The 19,109-nt window shown below is 40.1% G+C and overlaps 1 protein-coding gene across 2 annotated transcripts in view; it reads right to left on the bottom strand.

The window, feature by feature from the left end:
* Positions 1-19,109, bottom strand: part of LOC310710069 (serine/threonine-protein kinase TNNI3K) — a 146,602-nt gene that overhangs the window by 115,817 nt on the left and 11,676 nt on the right. For both annotated transcript variants that reach the window (XM_083510498.1, XM_083510497.1), the window contains one exon: positions 1,637-1,735. In XM_083510498.1, the coding sequence (XP_083366624.1) occupies positions 1,637-1,735 (99 nt within the window). The remainder of the gene's footprint in view (positions 1-1,636; positions 1,736-19,109) is intronic.

Raw genomic sequence — 19,109 nt, 5'->3', positions numbered from 1 at the left:
AGATACGTCCAGGCTATAGGCCCCCCCCCAAAAGCTGAAACCCTTATCACAAAAGCACCATATGCATTTTAGCATAATTTTTACAAAACTGTGACTATTTGTTGAAAAGCAACATACCAAAATAAACCAGCTTTTCAGCCTTTCACATGGAGGGATAAAAGGATGAACACACACACACACGTACATACCATTACTGAATGCATTATTATAATATTTTCACCTATCTGTTTCATTGGACACACTCTCCAAATCATTTTTGGAAACCATTCTCCACCTTCATCTAAGTAGTGTAATGAAATGGAAAATATATCCCACCTGGGGTCAGCATCTTCCGGCTTAGATTAAAACTCACACCTCAACAGGAATCTGTCTCCACCAAGAGATCTTATTTTGGTACATAGGGGAGCACAGGCAGTCAAGCAGCCATCCCAGGAAATTAAGCCAAGGGCCACGTGCTGTCTTCGGATGAGATAACCTAAGCAGTCCACTGAGGCAACAGTATTTTAAGAACCACAAAAGGAACAGAATGCAACTTCAGGGGAGCACCTCAAAATTCATTGCTTTGCCTCAATAGATTTGGGGGTCATGAACCCTTGCTTGTCTGGAGCACTTAGGCCAATATCCAAGAGTTGGGCCCCAGGATTCCCCAATAACATTGCAAAAAAACAACTCTGGGGAAGTCTTCAGTACATGCATATGTAAACCAACACTGATATAATGTGTTGCCTCCAGTATTAATTCTACTCAGCAGACTCACTGAAATCAATAGATATGACAACTACAACTTAGTTTGATGTCAACCAAAGGTACTGTTAAACCTGGCAACATTCTGCAATGGTTTAGCATGTCTTTTTCAAAACATAAATGGACTCATATGACTCTCCTTTGCACAAGTGATATGTATTTGATGCAAACCAGTGTTGCAGCTGTGTGGAAAATGAGCTTTATCACTTCAGCATATGTTGTTCAGATCACTGGTATGCTGATAATAAGCTGGGGGGGGGATTCTCTCTCTGGAAGATGCGAGAATAGCAAAGTGAGGGTGAGTTCATACATGTTCACCATTTGATGAACATAACATGAAATGATGGTGGATGAAGCAGCCATTACAGATTAAATTCTATGGACAGACTGCTTGTTTCATTTTATAGCATCCGAAACACAATGTTTCCTGTGGCAGCTTTCAAGTATTCAGTTGTGAGTTGAATGGTGTGTTTTCAAATTCTGTACACTCATGGGTAATCCAAACCTGGCTTGAGACTACTGGTAACTGATATGTAGCCTGTTCACACATTCATATATATCACTTGTCCTCTCTCTCCCATTGTTTGATTACTCAAAACCTGATGACTTGCAGTTGAATCAGTGAACAGTCTCCATTGAAAAGAGCTTTTTTTAAAAGCTGACATTGGGTGATGCAAAGGCTCTGTATTTGATCATTCCTTTGCATTGCTTCATTCGCATAGGCCATCACAATGCGTGACTGTGTGAACCACTTCACTATTTCTATAGCTTATATGCAAGTGAGGACAAAGCCTGAGATTGCTTCTGTCTCTGCTCACCATGTAGCAGGGCATCTTATACATTGCACATAAAGTTCTCCATCTGAGACCACACATTGCCAGCTTTTCCATACCTGTTCATGACCATAGTGTGCCGCAATATGTAAAGGGGAGAAAAAAACTGCATCTTGCACATTGACGTATGCCCCATGTTGCAGAAGAATATCAACAGCCTAGAAGGGAAAGGGGAAATGAAATATCCCTATTAGAAGTGTGGCAATGAAGTCACTTTGTACAAACTTGTTCTGCCATGTTACAGCTACATTTTCAAATACATTGCAGTGGGACGTTGAGTGAATGTTGCATGTCAACTGCGTTGCCCCAGAAATGCATCTGGAAGTATATTTCCTGACAAAAGAACTAAATTGTGAAAGCAGGATCTCTGAATTGATTGACAAAGGATAGGTACAAACCTCCTCCCCCCCCCCACACACACTTCAAAGTTCAAGCACAAACAGGAGCAAACACATTCTTATAAAAAGTACATAATATATATTTTAATTAAAAGTGCACACAGCTAATTTGCAAAACACAATTCCTTCCAAACACAAAAGCTTCTCTATGTTTTGGAAGATGAGGAGCCTTCCATTTAAATAAATCATACAAGGACGTTTCTTTCCAACATAACACTCATATTCAGTGAGAAGGTCGATTGTTCAATCAAAACAGCTCTAAACTATGCATCATTTGCTTGCTAAACAATGATCAAAATTGAAGTGTCAATGAGACTGCTCTGAAATATTTATTTAAAAAATGAATGTACTACTTTCTTTGAAAGCCGAAGAGCTTTTTATATCCACCAAGTGCTAATGCCAAAAGCAGTACTCCTATACAATTGTCAAATCAACTGGGAGTGTTCAGTGGATTGTATATAGAACATTGAAAGCTTGGGCTGCAGAAACTTATGAAATTCTACAGCCAAAGCAGGTGGCTGATCCAATGGCACTAATTCATTATATTCGATCATCTCAAGGTGCTTTATTAAATGCTACCCCCCCCTTAGCAAAGATTTTTTTCAAAAAAAACCCTATATTTCTCTAATCCACCATCTACAGAGGTTATCAGCTCCTACCTTAGACTGCTCTTCCAATCTTAAAATAAATTTAAATAACTCTAAAGAATAGTGATAGATGGCATGACCTAGCTCAGGGTGGTCCAAGGCGCAGATTGTGGGCTGTATGCAGCCCTCTAGGCCTTTTTCTGGGTGGCCCTTGCTGAGTACCAAAGCTGCAGGGAACTGACACCATGAAAACCTTGCCCTGGTTTGCTTGCAACCACCGCAGGCTGCCCATCCCTACTGTGGTTGAGAATCCTCCTCAGAGTGGGATGAGGAGAGAGAAAGATGGATGGGGGAGGAAAAAAAGAAGAGAAGCAATAGGCGGTTTCTCCAGCCAAGTCAGCATTAGGAGAGGATTCCTAACAGCCTAGGGAGAGTGAGTGTGCATGCACAGGGGTGTGTGTGTGTGTGTGTGTGTGTGTGCGTGTTGCATCTATTGGTGGCAATGGCAGTGCTGGAAGCGCCAAAGGAGGAGAGAAAAGGGGGGAGGGGTTAAAAAAAGCAGAGTGAGACTTCTCTAATCTGTCCATCAGCTGCAGCAAGCTGTATGTTAGCACACCCTTTTCCTGTCTCTTCCTTCTCTCCCACCCCACCAAGAGCCACTAATAATTCCATTGCTTTCCTGCCCAGAGTCCTGCCTGCATCCAGCAATTCCCCTCACACTCGTCAGCTTCCTTGTTTTTGGATCTTTTATATATATGAAAGAATGGCTCTGATCTGTTTGATAAATAAATATATTACATACATGGGTGTGTGGGTGTATAATATTAACTATATTGCAAACATTTTAAATTATGATATGGACATTTAATTCTGTGTGTGGCTCCTGGGTTCTGTGTCAAAGTACTCCTGTGGCCCACTTGGTCCGAGTGGTTGGACCGCCCTGATCTAGCCAAAGTTAAGCATTTTACAGGCACTTTTACTCATCCCGCTGAAACCAATGAGACTTTAAAATGCTAACCTTTGGCTATGGCATCCCCACCATAATACCTGGTTCCCTCATGTTACCATTCCAATTACTTGTTTATATTTTACCAGACAGGTGCTTCAAGCCAGTTTCCCTGCTATCCAGTTTAACATACACAAACAGCCGTTCTCAAAAAGAGCCCAGAATGCAGTTTCCATGTTAATTGGGTCCCCGGAAACCAGGCTTTCAATACAATCCAGTTTCCTTTCACCTAACAAATTTCTCTTATTATAAATATGGCCTTTGCTCCTTCCTCATTGGTGGTTTTGTTAATACTTCTTCGTGGAGGGCGAGATCAAAAGCCTTTGAAGCAAATTATGTCCACTTCCACAAGAGATCATCAGTTAAGACTTATTTAAGGGTTACAGTGTGTGTCAACAAATGCCGCCTAAGATAAACTAAGGATTTTCTCTCACGGGCAAGGGTAACAGATAAGAATTCGTCTAACAAAATTTAATCAATTATTATTGACTTTCTAGCAGGTGAAATTAAAATGAGAAAGACAGCTTCGACAATTAAGCCATACATATGAGCAAAAGCCACTCTATATTGCTGGGTTAACACATCTCAGGAATCTCTTAGATGCTTTTCTGAACTTTTTTTTTTTTTAATTAAGTCATTCAACCCCAAATACAATGAAGTCGGAGCACTGGCCTAATTCTTTCCAATTTACTAGATACTGATACAATCAGTCATGTCCTCTAGATATGATTTGCTCAAAAACTGGCAAGATTTGTTAACTCCTTGAAGCTCTAGAAGAATTTCATACCAAGATAGCCATCAAATAAGACAAAGGCACGATTAAACTGTTGTGAAACTGGCCACCTCACAAATAAGAGATATAGTGAATGGAATTATTTTCCGCAGAACAAAGTCTGATGAAATGTTACATGTAATCTGTCTTCTTGGGTAGAGGAAGGCATAGACATGCAATTAAGAAATGGTCTGTGTATATGTGATTAGCAGATCTCAAGGGAAGTGCTTTAAATAAATACAATTATGCTAAGGATAATTTCACTATTGAAAGATCCAGACCCTTGAAGTGTCCCTATTTTCCAGGTACAGTGGTACCTCTAGTTACAAACTTAATTTGTTCTGGAGGTCCGTTCTTTTTTTTTTTTTTTTAAAAAAAAGATATTTATTAAAGGTTTTAAACAATAAAATCACCAAACATCCAAAATACCATCACCAAAATACAACAAACGAAGAAAAACAGAGAAAAACAAAAAGATAAACATAGAATAGAAAGAATACAATGAAATCAACTGTCTATAATCATATTTCCATAACCTTTTGGAGTTCCTCACATCTCCCTTTCCTGAGTTCCCAATTATAAAATTGTAAGCAGCAATTTATCACCTTGTTTCAGTTCTTATTTTGTAATTTTCAGATATTGTGTCTCCAACTTTAGATATTTTTATCAAATACTTAAATACTTAATTTGAACATAATGTTACTCCAAATTTCATCTTTTTCTTAAACATCACATATTCTCATATTTCTTTCAACTAAATTTGCTGATGCCATGTTGTTTTCTATCCTGCATCCTTAACATTCATACAGTTTATAATGTTTTTGTAGATAGTCCTTAAACTTTTTCCAGTCCTCTTCCACTGTCTCTTCTCCCAGGTCTCGATTTCTGCCAGTCATTTCTGCCAATTCCATGTAGTCTATCAGTTGCGTCTGCCATTCTTCCAGCGTGGGCAAATCTTGGGTCTTCCAATGTTTTGCGATAAGTATTCATGCTGCTGTTGTTGCATACATAAAGAAAGTTCGGTCCTTCTTTAGCACCCTCTGGCCAGCAATCCCCAAATGGAAGGCCTCTGGTTTCTTAGGGAAGGTATACTTAAATACCCTTTTCAACTCGTTATAAATCATTTCCTAGAAAGCCTTAACCCTTGGGCAAGTCCACCAGAGATGAAAGAATGTTCCTTCAGTTTCCTTACATTTCCAACACTTATTGTCTGGCAAATGATATATTTTTGCAAGCTTGACTGGGGTCATGTACCACCTATATATCATTTTCATAATATTCTCTTTCAGGGCATTACATGCCGTGAACTTCACACCGGTGGTCCATAACCGTTCCCAGTCAGCAAACATGATATTGTAACCAATGTCTTGCGCCCATTTTATTATAGCTGATTTAACCGTTTCATCCTGAGTGTTCCATTTTAACAGCAAGTTATACATTTTTGAAAGTATCTTAGTTTTTGGTTCTAACAGTTCTGTCTCTAATTTCGATTTTTCCACCTGGAAACCAGTTTTCTTATCCAAGTTAAAAATCTCCCTGATCTGAGCATAGTGTAGCCAATCTCGCACTTTATCCTTTAATTTCTCAAAACTCTGCAATCTCCAAGTATCTCCAACTTTTTCTAATATTTCCCAATATTTCGGCCATTTGGCCTCCATATTGAGTCTTTTCCGAGCCTTAGCTTCCATTGGTGACAACCACCTTGGGGTCTTGTTTTCTAATAAGTCTTTGTATTTTATCCAGACATTAAATATTGCTTTCCTGACAATATGGTTCTTGAAAGCCTTATGGACTTTTACCTTGTCGTACCACAAATATGCATGCCATCCAAAAGCGTTGTTAAACCCTTCCAGATCCAGGACATCAGTGTTCTCAAGAAGAAACCAATCTTTCAGCCAGCAGAAAGCTGCGGATTCATAATACAGCCTTAAGTCTGGCAGGGCAAACCCCCCTCTTTCCTTAGCATCGGTTAATATTTTAAATTTTATTCTGGGCTTTTTGCCCTGCCAGACAAATTTAGAAATATCTCTCTGCCACTTTCTGAAACATTCCACCTTGTCCACAATCTGTAGGGTCTGAAACAAAAACAGCATTTTTGGCAATACATTCATCTTTATAGCAGCAATTTGGCCCAACAAGGAGAACTTCAATCTTGACCAGCTTTCTAAATCCTTTTTAATTTCTGACCAACACTTTTCATAGTTGTCCTTGAATAAGTTCAGGTTTTTCACCTTTTTAACCACATTTAGATCTGTCTCTTTCTGAAACCTTTCTGATTCCAAAGTTGTCATTTTTTTCCCCAAAACCTTAGTTTTTTGCTTGTTTAATTTAAATCCCGCCACCCGACCAAACTCATGAATCAATTCTAAAACCCTTTTCGTACTAGATTCTGGCTCCTGTAGTGTCAAAACCAAGTCATCTGCAAAAGCTTTAAGTTTGTACTGTTTGGCTCCGACCTGAATTCCTTCAACCAACCGGTCCCCTCTAATATTCAAGAGCACCTCCAGGACCGAAATAAATAACAAAGGGGAGATAGGGCAACCTTGTCGTGTTCCTTTCTCAATATTAAACTCTTCTGTCACCACATTGTTAACTATCAATTTAGCTTTTTGTTCTGAATAGATTGCCTCTATACCATTCTCAAACCCCCATCCCACTCCCATCCCTTCAAGATTTTTCTTCATAAACTTCCATGAGATATTATCAAAGGCCTTCTCCGCATCTATGAAAATCAACACGGCTTTTGTAGTAATGTTTGTTTGCAAAAGTTCCAAGATATCAATGATGTTCCTAGTATTTGTTCTGGAGGTCCGTTCTTAACCCGAAACTGTTCTTAACTAGAGGCGTGCTTTCGCTTATGGGGCCTCTTGCTACCGCTGCGCCGCCAGCACACGATTTCCGTTCCCATCCTGGGGCAAAGTTCTCAACTCGATGTAACTCTTTCAGGTTAGCAGAGTTTGTAACCTGAAGCGTTTGTAACCTGAGGCGTTTGTAACTTGAGGTACCACTATACAGTCCCGGATTTACAGAACCCTTCCTGTTTCTGATTTGATCCCGGAATGTCCCACTTTTTCTTAGGATGTCCTTTTCATCAGAAATGTTGAAGGGTATGGAGTTATGCGACCCTTGAGCAAAGGAGATAAGTATCTATACAACCTTTAGAAGACATATGAAGGCAGCCCTGTACAGGAAAGTTTCTTAATGTTTAATGCTTTATGTTTTTATATAAATTGGAAGCCACCCAGATTGGCTGGGGCAACCCAGTCATATGGATGGGGTATAAATAATAAAATGGTGATGGTGGTGGAATGGGACTCTATTTTCGTCAGAGTAATGTTGGAGGGTGTGCTAAATACTGAAAAATATATTGAAGAATGCTCTTCCTGTCCATCATTGGCATCTGAAGCAATTTTGTTATGGAATTTGTCTTTGGGCCAACCACAACATTTATTTTTTTGAGCAAATATTAGCACATAGTTGAACTGCATTTCTTTCAGATACCTTGATTCCAACATTGTTATAAACATTTCACATCATTCTCATGAATAACTGACTTGTATGTGGAAGTTATTATTAATAGTCCACCAGGGGTCAGCAAACCTTTTCAGCAGGGGGCCGGTCCACTGTCCCTCAGACCTTGTGGGAGACCAGACTATATTTTGAAGGGGGGGAGAATGAACAAATTTCTATGCCCCACAAATAACCCAGAGACATTCTACTCATGTAAAAAACACACTGATTCCCAAACCGTCCAAGGGTTGGATTTAGAAGGCGATTGGGCAAGATCCGGCCCCTGGGCCTTAGTTTGCCTACCCATGCACTAAACCATTCAATAGCCTCTGCACAGTGGTGGAGGAAGAGGGTGCAGGGGTGTGGTGCACCCCATGTGTCAACACTGGGTGTGTGTGACAAAATGAGGGGTTTTTTATTTAAAAAATGGACTCATGAAACTTTTTGGGAGTGGCGTGGTGGCTTAGGCACCTGCAGGTTATGCGCTGCCTGAAACGGCAGCGTGGGACTTGTATCTGCCTACTGCCTCTCCCTCAGCTGCCCTACAGCTGAGGGGGAGGTGGCGGAGAGGTTCCTAGCATCTGAGAGGATCGCCCCGCCCCCAGGTTGCAGGACACCCCCACACACACCAGCCACCTGAGCGGCTAGCTACGCCACTGCCTCTACAAGCCCATTATACAAAACCTGCAAAAACATACTGCAGTGCCAGCTTCCCATGTATTGCCATCTATGGGCTGAAAAATAATATTCAGGCACAGATGTCTTGTGAACATTTATTTTTAAGAAGACAGCTGGTAGAGTTGTGCCTCTCGCCTGTTTCCTATTCCCACTTACATTCTGCAAATTTGCACTTTTCTTCTGGTGAAATCCAGGCATTAACAGATGAACCAACAAACCACATTCTCTAATGTAAGCACATCTAATGTCAAATTGCAGGGAAGATGAAATATTTATGCCCAAGACTAGCGCAACTGAATCAGAACGCCAGAGAGATTGAAGAGCATCAACTTCATAGCACTGATTGCTAAAGTGATTTAAAGAACTGTGCCAAGACCACCTCCTAGACTTGGAGTGCAAGGGGGAATGGATAGCGCAAAGCTGGTTTGCCTATTCAGAAATTACATTGATTCATTGTTGTTGTTTTTTGCCTGGTTGATGCTTTCTAAAGCAATTGCCAAGGTTAACAATATGGATACCAACCAGCTAGGTCGTTACGCTGGGAAGCAGTCAGGAGAATGATTTGATCAGGCTGAGAAACGAGCAGCCAAAAGCTTTATAATACTAGAAATCCTATTGGGCCCTTCAGGCATCTGACCCCTTTTGAGACGGCTACTGCAATAGTACATAACAATGAATAGTGCTGAAGCTTAGCAAGCAACAGGGCAGAAGTTCTGTTTTGATGGAGAAGAAATGAACACACCTGGTTCTGCAGCTAGAATACCTAGAGATTTGTATACCTGACATGGAGGTATCCAGTGGTGGTCAGGGTCAGATATGAGGGTGGAAGTTCAGGACCACACTAAGCAGATTGTGCAAGGGCTCACCACACTTCTCAAAAGCAGCAGGCATGGCTCACATTTTGAACTACATGTACAAGTAATACACATTCCATGTAAAGTGCTCCCATCACAAACAACCACAAAGACTGCACTGCTGGAGAACTCAACTACATTTCTAACAAACTAGCATAGGAACGTCTTATTTAATATCTCTTTATTTCAATTAAGGCAGGCATTACCAAAACCATTTAGATCCTTCTCATGGGAGGGAAAATGTTAGCAGTCCCATATATATTAATGTGATCTTCTGCAAAATAAGCTGTTTAACGTAGTCAGAATAATTCTCGAAAGACCAGCAGTTTCAAATTTATAAGGGGGAGGGGGAAGGTAATGGCAAAGCTCACATTTTGAATGTGTAAGTATTCGAATCAAACTTATCAACTAAATCAAATGAGACAGACCAAATGCGTCTTTCCATCAGAAATGGGCTTTATAGTAATTTGTCTATCAGCAAAAGGAATAACAACATGTATTTTACAAACTGGAATTAAAATAATCCTTGCACAAATGGAGCACATTTAGTGCAATGATGAAAAGAGTTACATACACTCACTGGGAATTATATCCCATAATCTTTTTCGGGCTTTTTGTCCTTTTTCAAATTGGAAATAAGTTACTGGACTGCAGCTTCTGCACAGCAAGAGATTTTACATTTACAGATGAAAGTGATTGACTATATGTCATTGGCGGAAATGACGAGCAGAATTCGGGACCAGGGAAAGGAGACTGCGGAAGAAGATTGGAAGAAATTTAAGATCTATCTTAAGGACTACTATAAACTTGAGGAGGTTTAGAATGTCGAGATTCTACAGAGAGAAAGGGTTGCAGTAATATAAGATTAGAATAAGAAAAGACTATGACGAATTAGAGTTGAAAAAAAATATTTATAAGTTGCTATAAAATTTGGACACGAGGATGCAGAAAGGGGAGGTATGGGGAAGTCCGAGGAAAGGAGTTTATGAAAAGACATTATGAAACTATACTTGTTTGTTTGTTTGTTTTCTTTTTTTTGTGTTTGTTTGTTATAAAAATTTTTGTAAAACTAATAAAAAATATTATATAAAAAAAAAGAGATTTTACATTTGCCATGGCTTCTCCAACATCCACCCTTACAACAGAGCAGTAGCATTTACAAAAAAACAAAAAATCTTATATGGAGTACCTGATGTCAGACACAGTAGGCTAGAAAGAGAGTCCATAGGCTAGAAAATTAAGCAGAAGTAGGAAACAAAAGTACACTAAAGCTGAGGGAGAAACACTAGCTATTTAGGAACCCAGGGATTCCTATAGCTTGGCGTCCAAACAACTCATTCATCCATAACATGGACTCATTTGTCCATGCTGACTTCACTCATTGGCTAAAAACAGTGAAAGCATACCCTCCCAACAGTTCTTAGATGAAAACAGGGACATTCTATTCTACATAGGAAGCTTCTCCTGTGTTTGATCTCCTGTGTCCATATATGTCATATGCACATCAACATTGGTCACCTTGAGCCAATTACATCCGCTGAGCCTCACCTCTTTCACAGGGCTTTTGTAAAGAAAAAAATGTGTGAGGGAAGGGATCATGTACAACACCTTCAACAGATAAATGGAATGAAATAAAAAATTTGGCTCTAATGTAAGCTGCCTTGAGTCTCTGTTGGGGGAAAAGGCGGGATATAATAAAATAATAAAATAAATAATAATAATAATAATAATAATAATAATAATAATAATAATAATGGAAACTGAGAATGACCAGGAACATACCAGAGAATAAATCCTATTGAACTCAGTAGGACTTAGTTCGGGGGGGGGGGGGGAATGATTAGGATTGCAGTGTAAGACTGCACATTCTTTACCAGGTTACCTGGGAGTAAGCTCCATGGAATACAGACTTACTTCTGTGTACACATGTTAAGGCTTGCAATGTAAGACTCCATTTACAATAAAGGAATAAACAATCCACATGTTTCCTTAAAAATGGCTGGCTACTGAAGCCTCAAAACTATATGCCAGCCTCGCCATTTTTTATCATTTGGTGAAGCCATTTTCAGTATAAGCAGGACTCCATTTTTTACACATACATACACAGAGCAAAGAAATGGAGGGCAGGGAAAAGGAAAACTGGGATATTGAAGGATCCAATAAAAAACCAGGATGGCTTATGTAATTTTGGGACTGTCTCTGGAAAATCGAGACACTTGGAGGGTATGGGAAAGGTAGGGGCAGCGAGACTGGTTCATCTCTCAGAAATATCTTAGAAAGCTGATGACACATTTTTCTTTAAAATATTTCTTTCAGGAAAGAAAGCTCAGGATTTGGGCCCCTTGTAGGCATGGATAGTGGTGCAATTGCTCCAGCTGCAGCATAATAATCTGGCCATGCTTTTTGTGTTTTCTAATATTGCAGATGTGGAGACTGAGCTTGAGAGAGAGCAACTTGCCAGCTATTGAGTTCAGGGCACGAGCAGTATTCAAACCAGGGACTCCTAGATTCACAGATCAGCCTCTTTGCCACTACACGACAGCAAGGTACTGATCATTTTTTAAAAAATATATGAGTTATGGGTCTTTGAACTTGACTAAGTTGTAGACTTCAGATTCTGTTCTTTGGGAGGACAGCTTAAATGGTATTTGGAAAACAAAACTGAAGCAGGGCAGTAGGAAGGCCAGAGGGCCAGAATTTCAAAATAAGGTCTGTAGTCTATAACGTCTTCTCTCTGTAGGATGTAATGAACATAATGCAAGTTAATTGCTTTTATTAAAAGCCCTGAAAGCAGAAAAGGTAAATTAGAGCTCATCTTGCTATAGTTTTAATGAAACATCATGTATAATTGGGTCAATTTTTTCCCCTTCAAGCAATCTATCTGCAATTAAAAATTAAAGAACTCAAACTTGTACATCGAAAGATCTATTCAGAACCTGGGAGTTGCAAATTAATCTGTCTAGTTATCCAGAAATCAAAATTTATTAGCAGAACCCACACTTCTTCACTAATTATGCTTTAGCAAAGGTGAAATCATGGTGATGAGTTGTAAAGATTCTGAATGGATCTCATTGCAAAACATAGGATTGACAGTAAATGTCAAAAGAGAGAAGCCTGCAAGTAAAGCTTGCAGTTTTATGGACAGTTCACAAATTCAGTGGTGTTTTTTCCTGCATGTAAGTTTCCTCAGAATTGCAATTACGTCCACTGGCATGGAGAAACAAGAATATGAACTACTTATATACTTGAGGCCTTCAAAATTCAGCTGGTTCTGCTGCCATGCCTTCAGTATTGTCAAGTGCCCAGTATAGTTAAATACATGGATAGTTTTATGGATCCGTTTTTACTCAGTGGTATAGAGCACAACAGAGGATGCTTATTCTTAAAGATCCATAAATACAAAGATCCATAAATATGAGCATGTGTCCTGTGTCCCCCCCCCCATCCCCTGGGACGCTCACTGCTTGCCATGGGTGGTGCCCCTGCGGGCGGCTAGCCCCGGGTGCACAGCATGTGTGCCACCCTGGGTGCCAGAGCAGCTAGCTCCGCCTCTGCATAGCTGCATACACAAATATGTAAATATAAAAGCTTTAAAATACACAAATGTTAGCAATACATTCCCTGAAGCTTCATAATTCTTTTATATTGCCTTCCATTTTAGTTGCCTTGGTGCATCTTTTCAAACGCTTTGTCAAATTGCTTTGTATGCATCCAAGGCTCAAATTGGAAGGGGTGGAAAAAGTTGGCTCAGGCAATTCATATTTCTGCCTGACAGATGTAGATTCTTCACATAGGTTCCATAATGCTTATTGTCCTACTTGAATTCCAGTTGGCAACTCATTATTTGCCACTGAAAGGCTGCACTTAACTCTGTTTTTGAAATTAGATATATTTGGGCAGGCATCCCCATACTGTCAAGCAAAATCCAGTCTGCACTAAGAAGCAATTGTTATGCTGGAATATTCTGAAGAGTAGTTAAATGCTTAAGGTTGAGGGGAAAACAATTACTGGTCTTGTTTTATGTAGAAACGAATGTGAGCTTTCTCAAATGGCAAAGTACTCATCATAGCCACAAGTCAGTGAATAAACACATCACACTTATTGATTTACAATCCTGGCATGTCATTGGCAGAAATTTGGAAGAAGCTATACTCTATAAGCAGTCGCTGAGAGATGGAGAGATTCTTAACTCTTCTATGGTGACGTTTGTCCAAAAGCAACTTCAGGATTTGATGGTAGGGAATGCAAAGCATCAGTGGGCTTTCAGTTCCAAAAATATTAGAAGAATGCCTTGTTTGGCCCTTAGGCTGAGATGGATATACACAGAATCATAGAGCTGGAAGGGACCCTGAGGATAATCTAGTGCGACCTGCTGCAATGCAGGAATATGCAGCTGGATCAAACCTGCAACCTTGGCATTATCAGCACCATGCTCAAAACAGCTGAACTATCCAGCAGCTGTAGAGGTGATTTCACATTGTAGGCCTTTTGACCTAGATCTAACCAGCCTTGATCATGACTACTGGGAAATCTCCACAGAACTAGAGGATCTTTTGCTTGAAGTGCATTGGATGACCTTGGTGTTTTTTAGTCAGCTAGAGGTGATACAGTCATGGCAGTGATTGAATAAGTCAGTAAAGCCAGGCACTTTTCCCCGGAGGTCACAATATCTTTTATATGCTGCATTGTTCATGTATTTGTATACGCTTCATGATATTCACTGCTGTACTCTCTAAATGCCTATAACAGTAATGATTATATCACTGCAAAAAAAGGGATGCATTATTATGTGGCAGCATTTTTACAGAACATTGTAAAAGTTTTAACTACAAATCACCTCTAGTTTGTAAAGCTTACGAGATCCTAAAAAGGCTAAAGATTTTCATGTTGTATTCCACCAAGCATTTTCCTAGTGAAAACTGAACCTTGGGAAATGTTCCAGTTTTGCTTCCTTATTTGGTTTTTACAGCGCTACTTCCTCCATTTCCACATATATACTCTTGTCTGCATTCTCAAATTCTGCACATTTTACAATGAGAACATACAATCTGTTGAACGGTGGGGTGGCACCAAAGATTTATTCTAAGGCCACTGAATTTTGGGTATAATGAGATGGCAGATGACTGTCATGTATGGGAGCCAAGCTCCGCACCCATTCAAAAGTGATACCACTACCTGCCCACCACTAAAACAGCTGCCTAGCTGCCCTGCAGCGAGATGGTAAGTGGCAGTTCACCTAGGCTGGGCAAGTGAGAGGTCCTTCTGAGCCCCTCAACCAATGCCCGACCTGCCTGAGTACTGGCACTGGGCATATGTTGAACATTGCTGACTTACTGATTCAGGCTTCATACAGTTTTGGTAACATAATGGGTTTATTATGCAGTGCTTCCAAACACAAATCTGCAACAGTATTTCTTATACTGCAAAGGGAAATGGGGAGAGGCAGTCTGGATCCTGGACTGTCCTTAAAAGGGACAATGCAAAGTTAATCCACTGTGCCACATTATCCAAATAGTAATTCTGGGTGCCCCCCCCAAAAAAGGGGGTTGTTTTATGTGGGATGTCATTTATTAATGGTCTCTTCTTTTTTATATAATGTCTCTATTAGGTTTTCTGTTATCATACAACACACACAAAAATAAACAAAACAAAAAACATTCCTATGGTATGTAAGGAGAGAAAATGCTAATCTAACCCAACATAGTTCATCTAACCCAATGAAGATTTATCCCTTGTGGTATAGTCAAGTACTGTCTTGCAATGACTTTTCAGGGTCTGCTGAAAAGACCCTGCTGAACTACATTGGTTCTGCTGAAAACAGAACCAAGGTAAACCTGGGACATCAAAAATACCATATTACATAGACCTCTTAATGGTGGTGATCATGAGGACACACTCCTCCTAGGTTCCAAGGCCAAAGACAGCCATAACATAGGAGTGGTGGATGAGCCTTGAACATACATTAGTAGCCCTGAAAACAAATGCCGTGGGTTTTGAGGCATTTATTTGTAGGATAACAAATATATGCACAAAGAACCTCCCTCACACTTAAAATGTTGTGTCTGTCTTCACCCTAATCCTGAGTCATTGCATAAATTTCAGATAAGAATTATGTAAACTCCAACCAACACACACATATTTAATGATATGCAGACATGATTTCTCATTGTAATAAGAAGTGCATGTGGAAAGAATAATTAGTTCTAGGTTGTTATTCTGTTTGGTAGGGCCAGGGTTTTAGTATAAAATATAAGAATAAATACTAAGCATATTAATTATGCAACTGGATGGGTTTCATCTCATTATTTCATCCAAGCCTGCCAACATGTCACTGCTGCAGCTGTTGCTGAATTTATGATAGCATAAGGTTCTTACACAGTGAATGATTTTATCCCCTGGTACCACATCACTGAATACATGACGATGAAGAGGATGAAGCAATCCTATGAAATTAACTGGAGTTAAATGAAAATACAATAGGCCAGGATTTGGGATTGTGTGAGGGTCACGGTGAAACAAATATTTTAAATGAAGGGGATACCCCAACAATACTTTACCAACAGAAGTTCAAGTGACCACTGTGATTCCAAAGGCATTTTACCTCCACAAAGATAATTTCACTAAGTAAACATCAATCAGGGTTTAAAAGTTAACAATGGAACAATACCTAAAACAATAAGGGACATTCGTGTAATGGTGTAACCTTGTTTGTTGGTGATGCTGGCATGAATTTGTTTCTTCCTTGTAATAAAATACGACAGGGATAAATCCTGCACTAGTCAGGAATGCAACTGAGGGACTAGACCGAGGTCCTGCTGGGAGGCCATGGAAAGCTCTGCAGCTATTTGCTGTTCTGCCAGTAATGGAAGCTAAAATGGTGCATTCTGGGGCATGTTTGGGGAGACAGTGGGTCTGTGGGATTCTAATCCTCTTATTTACCCCAATGTGCCCTCAAACTATGTACCACTAACCTATAACTATGAGGGCTCTGGAGCTGGCCAACTTCCACCATGAGCAGCAAAAATAGGGGGAAAGGAAGGGGGAGAATGAAATAAAGAAAAAGAAAAAGCCATCTGCCAGGCCATACCTTGCTGACATAAGAAGGGCCTGATGGGTAAAGCAAATGGCCCGTCTAGTCCAGCATCCTGTTCTCATAGTGCCCAACCACATGCCTATGAGCCCTGCAAGAAGAACCTGTGTATTCTCCCCACTTGTGGTTTCTAACCATTGGTATTCCAAGGCAAATTACATCCAACAGTGGAGGTAAGGTAAAGGTAAAGGGACCCCTGACCATTAGGTCCAGCCGTGGCCGACTCTGGGGTTGCGGCGCTCATCTCACTTTATTGGCTGAGGGAGCCGGCGTACAGCTTCTGGGTCATGTGGCCAGCATGACTAAGCCACTTCTGGCGAACCAGAGCAGCGCATGGAAACGCCGTTTACCTTCCCGCCAGAGTGGGACCTATTTATCTACTTGTACTTTGACGTGCTTTCGAACTGCTAGGTTGGCAGGAGCAGGGACCGAGCAATGGGAGCTCACCCCGTCGCAGGGATTCAAATTGCAGACCTTCTGATCGGCAAGTCCTAGGCTCTGTGGTTTAACCCACAGCGCCACCCACATCCCTAACAGTGGAGGTAGAACATAATTATTGTGGCTAGTAGTCACTTATATAGCCTTATCCTTAATGACAGGGCTTTGGATGTTATAATTTCTCTGTCCAGAATATCCCCACCCCCAATATCATGACTCTGTATTTTTTTCAAAATAGGGGGAGGGGACGACAATATGCAACAAACCTTATTAATACACAATACATGGGCTACACCATCTCTAATGTGACACTAACTCAAACAAGACTAAGTTGAACAGTGGTGAATTCGACTGGCGAATTTGCGAATATAGCAACAATAGGCCTAACAAGAAGATAAAAGCCGTGATGATAACTTTTCCCTTTAAGGGTCCAGCTCCTTCCTTAGACACAGCTCTAATCATTATCAGGGAACAGATCAATCTGGAGTGGCCTTGGACAGCAATTTAGATCCAGGTCCTGACATAGCTAACACTCACCCAGTTCCATCTAGATACTACACAGATAGCATATTGCACATCATCAATAAAAATGATTTACAGCCGACTATAAAGTTCTTCATTCCCCAATTCCCAGAGATCACATTTATTGTAGATTGTGATACAGCAAGAGGATATATATATGTAACAGCAGAACCTTAAAAGCCAGGGACAAGGTACTTGCTTGTGTGAGACTGGCAAAGGCAGCTCTTCAGATATATGCACAGATTTTCTTTCTTTCACTGTATTTCCATGCTTTTAAAAACAAAACACAAAGCAAATATTGTCCTGCTTATAAAATACCCAATTCTTGTTGCTTGGCTGGCTAGAGAGGTTGATGGGTTACTGTTAAAGATTTTGAAGCAAGTCTAGGGTTTATAATTGGAGAGGCCATTTGACCTTGCAAACTAAGTAACACAAATAGGCCATATTGTGCTGCTGAGAAAATATCTACTCTACATATATTGCCCATAAAACTCTCTAAGACACCATGTGTAACAATGGCATTGTATGCATTAATAAATATACCAGGGTAGTTGGTTGCATTCCACTTATATTTGTTAAAAGAAGAAGAAGAAGAAGAGTTTGGATTTGATATCCCGCCTTTCACTCCCTTTAAGGAGTCTCAAAGCGGCTAACATTCTCCTTTCCCTTCCTCCCCCACAACAAACACTCTGTGAGGTGAGTGAGGCTGAGAGACTTCAGAGAAGTGTGACTAGCCCAAGGTCACCCAGCAGCTGCATGTGGAGGAGCGGAGACGTGAACCCGGTTCCCCAGATTATGAGACTACCGCTCTTAACCACTACACCACACTGGCTTAGAGTCAGAACATATGAAATAAAATGTTTAAAATTGGAAATTATGTATATTTTTAATAAGCAAAACAAAGGCCATTGTAGCTCCTGAGGTTTGGAATGCAACATTCCAAAATGAAAACCAACACCCTAAGAAAAACTTCATGTGACAATAAACTTCCTTGAAAAAATGAATCTTTGAAAGCTATCTAGCCTGTTAAAATATTCTCTCATAGACCTGAGCAATGATCTTCAGATGCCACAAATTTATTTGTCCCTTGATTAGGAGTTACTTACTGGAAGACCACAGAAAAACACCATCCACTTAATTGAGTTTTGGGTGTGTATGTCTAACCCTCGTACCTTTTATTCTATTTTCTCAAATTGACATCGCTTCACAATTTTTAGTTTTACTATTTCAGATCTTCATTATTTTTGCCTTTAGCAATGGACTTAAAAATAATGATTGCTAGTTCCCTTCATTTTGGAAGGGTTTATTCGTATTTGACTCATTAGCTGTGCAAAGGTCAGACACATTCAATTCTAGCATTTTCTGATCCATAACCCAAAGGTGAAATTACATACAGCATAATATTTTCTTTGCCTGCCCACAGTCAAGTTAAACTTTTGCTCAAGTATTTACACTGCAGTTTTTATTCAACTTCATCTATGAACAACTTCATCTATGAACCTGCAACATCATGTCTCAGAGTGGACTGCTTCTCTTCAGAGTCCTGAAACTACTACTTTCCTCCACTTTCTCATTTCCCTCTTCTCTTCCCAACAGCCTGGTTAACATATTAAAGATGCAATCCAAACTTCCTTCCTCCTGCCAGTAGATCTTTGAGGATATTCACATGCCTAGCAC

The sequence above is a fragment of the Podarcis liolepis genome (genome assembly GCF_965112155.1).
Source record: "Podarcis liolepis genome assembly, chromosome: 6".
Lineage (NCBI taxonomy): Eukaryota > Metazoa > Chordata > Lepidosauria > Squamata > Lacertidae > Podarcis > Podarcis liolepis.
This window is presented reverse-complemented; position numbering and strand designations above follow the sequence as displayed.